This window comes from Colobus angolensis, unplaced genomic scaffold (genome assembly GCF_000951035.1).
Source record: "Colobus angolensis palliatus isolate OR3802 unplaced genomic scaffold, Cang.pa_1.0 Scaffold252, whole genome shotgun sequence".
Taxonomy (NCBI): Eukaryota; Metazoa; Chordata; class Mammalia; order Primates; family Cercopithecidae; genus Colobus; species Colobus angolensis.
In genome coordinates, this window is record NW_012115733.1 from 2,936,449 (window position 1) to 2,945,918 (window position 9,470).

Sequence of the window (9,470 nt, forward strand, 5' to 3'; positions counted from 1 at the left end):
ATATATATTAATTAAATAAACAGGGTGCTCATGCCTGTTATCCTAACACTTTGGGAGATTGAGGCAGGGGGATTGCTTGAGCCTAGGAGTTCAAGGTGGAGGTTGCAGTGAGCCGAGATCGCACCATTGCACTCCAGCCTGGGCAACAAGAGCAAGACTCCATCTAAAATAATAATAATAATAATATATATATTAATTAAATAAACAGGGTGCTCATGCCTGTTATCCTAACACTTTGGGAGATTGAGGCAGGGGGATTGCTTGAGCCTAGGAGTTCAAGACCAGCGTGGGCAACATAGGGAGACACTGTCTCTACAAAAAAATTAAAAAAACATTAGCCGGGCTTAGTGTCATGCACCTGTAGTCCCAACTACTCAGGAGGTTGAGGCCGAAGGATGGCTTGAGCCCAGGAATGTGAGGCTGCAGTGGGCTGTGATCATGCCACTGCACTTTAGCCTGGTGACAAACCTTGTCTCAAAATAAATAAATAAATAAATAAATAAGAAGTCTTGCAAATTCTACCTAAACGATAATGAAGTGAAATAATTAACACAAGTAAAACCTGGATTTTCCACTGCATCTCTATAAAATGAATTTTTTTTTTTTGAGACAGAGTCTCGCTCTGTTGCCCAGGCTGGAGTGCAGTGGCATGGGCTCACTGCAACCTCCGCCTCCTGGGTTCAAGTGATTATCCTGCCTCAGCCTCCTGAGTAGCTGGAATTACAGGTGCGCACCATCACGCCTGGCTAATTTTTTACATTTTTGGTAGAGACAGGGTTTCAAAAGGTTGGCCAGGCTGATCTTGAACTCTTGACCTCAAGTAATCCATCTGCCGCGGCCTCCCAAAGTGCTGGGATTACAGGCATGAGCCACCATGCCCAGCCTAAAAGTAATTTTATAAGTAAAATAAATAAACATATTTTGCATACTTCATCCAAATAAAAGACCTAATAGTGTGACTCAAGCAGAGGGACTATGGGAAAGGACCGAGGAGCACTGGCTGCCCAGGCAAAGCAGCACAGTCTGAGGAGCTCAGGCCTCAGCTTCCCAGCCTTTGTCCTCATGGTTTCCCCCTGCCAGGTAGCGCCACCCTTGGTTAACCACACAGCCCAGGGCCCCACCTCACCTGCTCCTCTGTGGTGTCGTCCACATCGACATCAAACAGGGAGCCCAGGTAGGCCAGGTGGAAGATGGCCAGGGCTCCAAAGAGCAAATTTAAGGCTCGCACCCCCAGGCCCTGTGGGGGACAGATGGATATACTTGGCAACTGGACCTACTCACTGTGTCCCACCTCCTCCTTCATGGGGGAGCCCAGGGGACACACAGGGTACAGTGGGTTCCAGGACTGAGAATGCCCAGGGTACCCCCTGAGATAGGGAAGAGATGGTTCAGGGAGCCTCCTATGGGAGTACAGAGGCATCCAAGGATGAGGGTACTGTTCACAGTGAGGGCATCCTGGGTTGGGGGACGTTCGAGTCTCCAGGCAGAGGAGGAAGAGTGGCAGGGCTTTGAGTCGGGGCTTTATAGTAATGAACGGGAGTCGGGTGGGAGACAAATATAGGTTGTCTGTACTTCTTATTGCAAACAGAATGAAAAACACAAAAGCAAACCAAACCAAATCCCCACCATGACCTAGCAGGCCCATGCCTCCTACCCATCTCCCCTCCCCACCCTACCTCTGCTCAAGCCACACTGGCTGCCTTGCTATTTCTCAAAGATTCCAGGCCCTCTCCTACCTCAGGGCCTTTCCACTGGGTGTCCCTCTGCCTGGAACGTTACCCCCTCTCACCTCCTTCGGTTAAAGGCCTCAAACGTCACCTCACCAGGGAGGCTTCTTTGACCTCCCTATTTCAAATGGAAATCACCCCCATAAAGGAATCACCTTTTCCCTACGCATTTTCTCCTTAGCACTACTTGCAATCTGACACACTATTATTAGACTTTACTGACTCATTTTATATCTACTGTCTGCCCGGTTAAAATGCTTGTCCCATAGTGCTGGGACTTCGGTCTGTTTCGTTCACCGTGTCTCCAGCACCTAGAGCACCAACAGGCACTCAACAGATGTTCATTGGGGGAAACAAATGCCAGGTGTGTATACAGCAGATGCTCAATAAATGCCTGTTAGGGAAACAGATGCTAGCGAATAGAGGAGAGGTTATGGGGATGGCTCAGGCACCCAAAGAAGAAGTTGGGCACCCTGAGACAGATACAAGGTAGAGACAGAAGGAACATTTTTGATGGGGAGTGTTGGGCACAAGGTTGCCCAGGCTGAACCCTCACCAAGCGATGCTGGTGTGAACAGTCTGGCGGGCACCGCTTTGACAAGACACAGGCACTGAGGATCCGAGCCAGGCGCTTCCGGAGGACTGGGGTGGTGGGGAGAGGTAAGGGGGTCAGGTTAGCCTCAGGGGAGGCTGGCTCCAGTCCCCGACCAACTTTCTATCCATCAGCTGGGCTGGGCCCTGCACTCACCATGCTCCACATAAGTGATAAAAGCCAGGGATAGCAGGACCGCAGCCAGGTGGAAGCTGAAGCCCTGGGGGAGTGCAGGGGACAATGGAATGAGTGAGGAAGAGGCCCTGCCACCCGCCCCCACTCAGCTTCCACCCTGATCCTGCTCCACCCTGCTCACATGTAGGAGGGCGCTGGCTGCATAGGTGACCAGCACAGCTGAGAAGGTCCCCAGGCGGAGAGCATTCTTGAAAACATCTGGAGGGGAAGAGATGTGGGACAAAATTCTCCTGAGAGTCCCCCAGCCCCTCCTGGAAGGCCATCGGCAGGATGAGAATACCCACAACCTGTTGGAGCCCCCAGGATAAAGTCCTTAGATGGCCTCAAACTTCACATGCCCAAAGCCCAGCTCCTGATCTTCCCCCGAGCCTGCTCCTCCCAGTCTCATCAAGTTCAGTCAGTGTCAACTCCACCCTTCCAGTTCCTCGGGGCAAAAACCTGGGAATTACCCTTGATTTGCCCTCCCCAAACTCCCACATCCAAATTCAGCAAATCCTGTGAGTTCCACCTTCAGAATATGCCAGAATCTGAGCTCTCCTCTCCACATCCACTGCCGCCACCACCATCACTGGCCTGGTGATGGCAGTGGCCTCCTCACCGCTGCATCCTTGCCCCCTCCCCTCAGTCTGTCCTCACAGCAGCCAGAGGGATCCTGTTGCAACCTGAGTCAGCCCAGGGCCCTCCTCAGCTTGGAGCCCTGCCGTGGCGCTCATCTCTCTCAAAGAAAAAGCCAAAGTCCTCTCCGTGGCCCATGAGACCCTCCAGGCCCTCCCTGACCTCACTGCCTGCCACTGGCCCCTGGCTCACTCTGCTCCTGCTCCCGCTGGCTTTCTTGCTGTTCCCCATGCACCAAGCAAGTTCCCACCTCAGGACCTTTGCACCTGCTATTCCCGCATCTGCTACATTCCTCCCCCATGTATCTGCACTCCCTGCTCCCTCACCTGCCTTGCATCTTTGCTCCAATGTCACCTCCTCGGGAAGACTTGCCCTGGCTAATTTTTTACAATTGCAATACCCCATCCTCCCCACTCCTATCTCCTGCCAGCACTCCTGGATCACCTTTACCTGCTTTATCTTTTTTTTTTTTTTTTTTTAACCATAGCACTTATCAACACCTGAGCTATTATGTATTTTTTTTCCTCTTATTTATCATCTGCCCCCCAGGAGAACTGCAGCTCCACAAGGGTAGGGATTTTGGGTGCCTAGCACACGGAAGGTGCTCAGTAAATGTTGTATGAATGTACGAAAGGGCCTGGATTACCAACATAGCTGGAGTGGTGACTTGGTGACTCACAGTTATTTAGCCAATAAGACATAGGCAGGTTCCAGCTTGTGACAACTTCCACCATTGACCGAGGCAGCTCCACATTCAATGGCTTAGACACCGTCAGGTCCCTGTTGGCAGAAGAGATATGCACATCCATTTGGGATCTCAACTCATCTGACCACCACACTTCTGTCTTGGCTGTTCCCTCCCTGGGAGCACCCGCCCTCCTCCCTGCAGCTCCTCTAGCCAGCACCCTGTGGGAGAGGGGGTCCCCAAGCCCTCCCACCATTCCAGGTGATCCTTCTCCTCGGTAAAGCCAGCCCCCGCCAACGTGGCTGTGGCCTCGGACAGAAAGCCCACAAAATAGTTGCTGAAGTGGAAGGAGACAGCACTCTCGTAGGCTCGCAGCCACCTGGGGAGAAAGGGGCAGGGGTGAGAGGCATCACGTTCAGGTCCCAACATGATACCCCACCACATGTCAGCATCCTGGGCCCCGCTCTGTAGACTCACCTTACCATGGTGCCCCTAGGGCCCCCAGGGGTCAGGAAGGCAGCAGAGAAGAAAGAAAAGAGAGTCAGAGAGGCCCTGGAGGCTGGTCTGAATTGTTCAGACAAGACAGACGAAATGTAACCGCAAAAAAGGTGAACTATGATAGTCACACACAGACATCCACCCTCAGGCAGTTAGTCTTATGTGGCTCAAACGGATGCATGAGCTGTCCTATAATATGGCATGTCTTATAATATGTCCTATAATGTGGCAGGCTCACATGGCCAGACGGCCAAAGCCAGCCACCATCAGAGGCCCAACTTCACAGACCTGCACCCTCTAACAGCCAGACACAAATATCAGACTCCCAGCCTTGCAGTGCTCTAACCTGACTCAGTGACCATAGGACAGCCCAAAATCCCTGAGCTGGGCACAGAGAACATCAAACACCCTGCTATGCACACACACACCCCCTACTAGTTGCAATCAGACATGGTCAAAAACAGGCAGTATCTTGCGTTGGAAAAAGTATAGGTTCTGAAGTTAGACCTGGGATTCATGCCTGGCTGCTTAGCTGGGTGACACTGGTCAAGTCACTTGACCTTTTGGAGACTCATTTGGCATTAGATCTAAACAGCAGTCAGGGAGTGGGGCAGGGGCCATACAACCAAAGAGCCCGATCAAACCCTACAGTCAAACCAGAGGCAGTCAGTCCTGCAGGCAGGCACAGACCAGAGTCGGGTACAACCCCTCAGCTAGACAACACCAAGCCATCAGGCAAGGCAGATACACAGGCAGAGGTAGCCCATGAACTCCACAGACAGGCATATGACAAGCCACAGTCAGACCCACTCCTGGCCAAAGCTACAAAAAATCAGAATCATCAACACAGATTTATCTTATCCATTGACAGCCACGCACCCTATCATTGACGATGGCACAGCCAGACAGCCACTCACAGGCTTACATTCTGGGGGTCAGTGGCCAATAGACAAACAACCCATACATATCCCTAGCCAGAGTCACTGACAGGTTAAAGTCACCCAACAAACACACACTTGTCACTCTCCATGACAGTTATGTGACTCGCTTCTAACAGTGAGACAGCTAAACAGATGGACAGCCAGACACATAGTATGTGTTGGAGTGTCAGTCATACAGAGTCACAGAGCCAAGCTTGGTCAGCCAGCCAGCCAGCCACAGTCTCTGTCTAGTCATGGAGTTGACGGTCAGACACACTTGGACACACAGAACCCATTGGTCATGGGCTCTGCCCCCACTCACGTCAGCCCCACTCCACGCGCCCTCACACCTGCCCTCATTTACCTGGCTTTGCGTTTCTTGCTGTAGTAACAGAAGACAGAAAGAAGCATTAAGAGACAGGCTCAGAACTGGGGAAACCGTGGGTCCCTACCCAACCCCCTCATTGCTGGGCAGGGGCCTTGAAGGCTGTGCTCACTTGCGAAGGAGGCGGTCACCGTCGAGGGGGATGAAGTATGGGAAGAGGTAGGGGCCCACGCAAGTGGACAGCACAAGGCACAGCAGGGCCAGTGCCAGGCTCCGGGCCACCTTCTGCAGCCATCGGCGGCTCTGTAGGGATCAAGGCTCCATGAGTGCTGCCCCAGGGTGGCTCCCACAGTCCCTGCCCACCCATCCACTCAGGACCTCACCAGTGGGTGGCCTTGGACAGCTTGTAGGTAGCTGTGGAAGGATATCCAGGGCCCGAACACGATGGTGCCCACGAAGTAGAGGTAGCCCATGAACTCCACTGGCGAGGGCACCGCACCCACCTCGCCCCGGTCCAGGTCAAAGCCCAGAGACACTGCTTTCATGGCCACAATCATCTGGGCCCCTATGTGTGGTGCCCATGGTCAAGTGGATGGGCAGAGAGCAGATCAGCATGGCAGGGAGCAGGTGCATCAGGTGAGATGTGGTAGGAAAAGGGGGCACAAGGATGGATAGGTGGGCATGGGACAGATAGGCAGGTGGGCAAGGAAGCCCAGGACAGATAGATGCCCTTACTCTGCAGAGTCAGGCACGTACATGACACGAGACAGACAGACTTCGGGAAAATGCACAGCGGAAAGAGACATGGACCCGAGGGTAATGTGAGGTCTGCATGTCCAGTGGGGTGGGCAGGTGAGGGAGAAAAGCAGGGGAGGAAAGGCACAGGGTGGGGGCAGTTAGGAGACACGGAGTGGGGCAGGGGGTTTGGGCAGGTGAGAGGGGCAGGGTCAGGGCTACCTACCTCGCATCTTGTGCCATGTCACGGTGTCTACCATGTGCATCTCACTGAGGAAAAAGGTGCTGGTCTTGGTCCCATGACACTCATGGCCTCTGAGACCACAGGGGACAGGGGAAGAGGGGACCAAGGTGCCCAGAGGGTTCTGCCTCCTCCCATCCTACAACAGTCTCACGGCAGAAAAATTCTCCCAGGCTTCCTCCTCCAGGGGGAGCCCATGCCCAACCTGTCCCTTACAGTCCTGTGAAAGGACAAATCTCCCAGATTCCCTTCTCCAGGGACACTCCACACCCTCCCTGTTCTGTTTCTCCTCATAGGCAAATGATTCTCCCAGACTCCCTTGTTTCTCCGGGGAATCTCACCACCCTCCCTGTCTTGGACAACTTCATCAGGGGCCTGGGGACCCACCCACGCACTTCAGCCAACAGTGTGAGGATAAGGATGCACACTCATACCCCATGAGTAGGTAGATGAGGATGGTGACAGAGAGGAAGACGCCTCGATGGGAGGAATGTCGGCAGAGGAACAGCACGAGGTAGCACAGGAGGCTGAGCAGCACGACCCAAACCATGTGCAGCTGGAAGAAGTGGTAGAGGCTGAAGAACCCGCCTGCCACGGTGCTTGCATGCTTCAGGTAGGATGGCAACCCTTTGGGTGAAAGGGAGAAAGAAAGGGAGAGAAAGAACGAGAAAGAGAGAGAGAGGGAGTGGGAGGAAGGGAGGAAGGGAGGAAGGGAGGAAGGGAGGGAGGGAGGGAGGGAGAGAGGGAGAACAAGAAAGAGAAGGTTGGTGGGCTGGTAGGAAGGGGAGGATGACCTGGGCAGAGGGCATAGCCAGGGCAAAGGCCTTCAGGCTGGAATGTAGTGGGATTGGAGGGGCCAAAGCAGGTGTTGGGGAGCTGGAGAGGGTGGCAGGGCCTGGGTTTAAAGAAAAGAAACATCTGTAAAGGGCATTTGGGAGACCCTGGAAGAAATTCAGATATCAGTTTATATAGGATAACATTATTGTATCCAGATTCAATGTCTTGGGGGGTGATGGTGGAAGATGTGTTTGTGGGGGATGATGTCCTTGTTCTCAGGGGCCACACACTGAAGGATGTGAGGTACAGTGTCATGATGTCAGCAGGATATTCAAGCAATTCAGGAAGATGATAGATAGATGGATGGATAGATAGATAGATAGATAGATAGATAGATAGATAGATAGATAGATAGATAGAGCCAGCTAACGTGGCAAGATGTTGACAGAGAATCTGGTGATGCATACGTGGGTGCTCATTGTACTATTTTTTCAACATTTCAGTAGCTTTGAAATATTTCAAAATAATAAACCTGGGAAAAAATAGAACATCCATTAAAAAAAAAAAAAGAAAAGAAAAAAGAAAGTGTAGAACCTTCGGATCTCAGATTTCCAGAAATCTCTGCCTCCTATAGGAATCTTGGGGACTTGGAATCTTTCATTAAGATACAGGCCTGCTATGACTGTGGAAACATTTCAGAATCCTAGAATCCAGAAAATGCATCATGCCCTGATTATAGAAATCCACAAACGCCAACATTTCAGAAGTCTAGAATGTGAGAATTTCAAATTGTCAGAATCTCCAAACCCTGTAATCACAGTACTTTGGGATTCCATAACCCTGTGACATCAGCATGGCAATGTCTTATAACCTTGGGATGTAGACATTTCAGAATCCCAAGATCCAAGAATCTCAGCTTTCCAGAATCCCAGAACCCGGGAATACTGAAGGGCATGGCTTGGCATGGCAGGATGTGGCTCAGTGTGGCGTGGCATGGGGTGGCTGGCATAGTAGGATGCAGTATGGTGGAATGGGGTTTGGCCTGGTGGGATGTGGTGGGGCTGAACATGTTGGGGCCCAGCTTGGACATGCTGGGGCCTGGCAGGATGTGGCAGGGTAAGGTGTGGCTCGATATGGATGAATGTGGGAGGTCTGATATGGCCTGGCATGGTGGCGCACCATATGGCAGGCACTTACCGAGCCTCCAGAGGAGGCGGCAGGCGAGGCAGATGGCAAGGAGCAGCCAGATCTGGTCAAGGCCCTGCTGGGCAGTAGGCAGGAGACAGCCTTGCAGTAGCTGCTGGAAAAATTCCTGGCGGCTGAAGGTGGCCATTGCGGACCCCCACGGATGGATGGCCAGACGGATAGATCTGTCAAAGCAGGGACACAGAGGGTGCGGGTGTCCGTGGGGCAGACCTCGCTTAAGGGATGGACTCCGACACTCACATTTCAGTTTGGGGCTGCCCAACCCATGTAGAGGCACGTACTGGAGGACTGGGGGAGGGTGTGAGAAGTCAGGTACATCAGACTGAGCCACCAGCTGTGTGCATGTGAGTGTTCGGCATGCACACGCACAGCCTGTGACCTGGAGTGAATGAAGGACCTCTGTCTCTCCAATGCTGTGAACAGTCCAGTCCGATGGTGATGGGATGGCATACATTTCAGGCCCATATATCAAATGGGGCGGGCGACGGGAAGGGGAATCCCTGGTTTCCAAGGTAGAGTCGCTCTGAGTGGAGGGCAGAGAGGGGGATTCTGTGACACTTGGGGGCCGTGTGCATCTCTCCTTGTATGGATGCGGCGGCGCGGGGCGGGGGTTTGTCCTGTATCCTCCGCGCGCCTCATCTCATCCTCACCCGGCGAGAGGCCGCCAACAAAGTCCTGCCCAGGTCCGGGGGCTGCAAGGAGGTGGTGGCAGGGGACATAGCCGGAGGGAGAGTCGGAAAGGTGATGGGGAGGGGGTCCTAGCACTCGCGCTACAGATCCACCCGGGGAGGCCGGCTCAGGGATGGGAGCTGGGGAGCCGCGTGCGCACTACTGGCGACCTACCTGGCAGGAAAGAAGCCGTGGTCCTGGGGACCGAGGACGCGCTGCCGCCGCCGCTGCCTCCTCCGGGCAGCCTCCCCGGCAGGAAAGAAGCCGTGGTCCTGGGGACCGAGG

At 53.3% G+C, this 9,470-nt stretch overlaps 1 protein-coding gene across 4 annotated transcripts in view; it reads right to left on the bottom strand.

The window, feature by feature from the left end:
• The window catches only part of PORCN (porcupine homolog (Drosophila)), a 12,222-nt gene extending 2,780 nt beyond the window's left edge, over window positions 1-9,442 (bottom strand). The window contains exons 1-14 of one of the 4 annotated variants that reach the window (XM_011946721.1): window positions 9,360-9,436; window positions 8,508-8,680; window positions 6,968-7,160; window positions 6,519-6,562; window positions 5,941-6,122; window positions 5,730-5,860; window positions 5,597-5,614; window positions 4,292-4,306; window positions 4,068-4,193; window positions 3,809-3,909; window positions 2,636-2,712; window positions 2,476-2,539; window positions 2,284-2,369; window positions 1,127-1,237 (exon numbers count right to left, since the gene is read on the bottom strand). In XM_011946721.1, coding sequence (XP_011802111.1) covers window positions 1,127-1,237; window positions 2,284-2,369; window positions 2,476-2,539; window positions 2,636-2,712; window positions 3,809-3,909; window positions 4,068-4,193; window positions 4,292-4,306; window positions 5,597-5,614; window positions 5,730-5,860; window positions 5,941-6,122; window positions 6,519-6,562; window positions 6,968-7,160; window positions 8,508-8,643 — 1,284 coding nt within the window. In that variant the 5' untranslated portion in view covers window positions 8,644-8,680; window positions 9,360-9,436. Of the gene's footprint in view, window positions 1-1,126; window positions 1,238-2,283; window positions 2,370-2,475; window positions 2,540-2,635; window positions 2,713-3,808; window positions 3,910-4,067; window positions 4,194-4,291; window positions 4,307-5,596; window positions 5,615-5,729; window positions 5,861-5,940; window positions 6,123-6,518; window positions 6,563-6,967; window positions 7,161-8,507; window positions 8,896-9,359 lie in introns of all 4 variants that reach the window. The other 3 variants (XM_011946722.1, XM_011946725.1, XM_011946724.1) reach the window with 3 other exon arrangements.
• Between the last annotated feature and the right edge of the window lie 28 nt (window positions 9,443-9,470).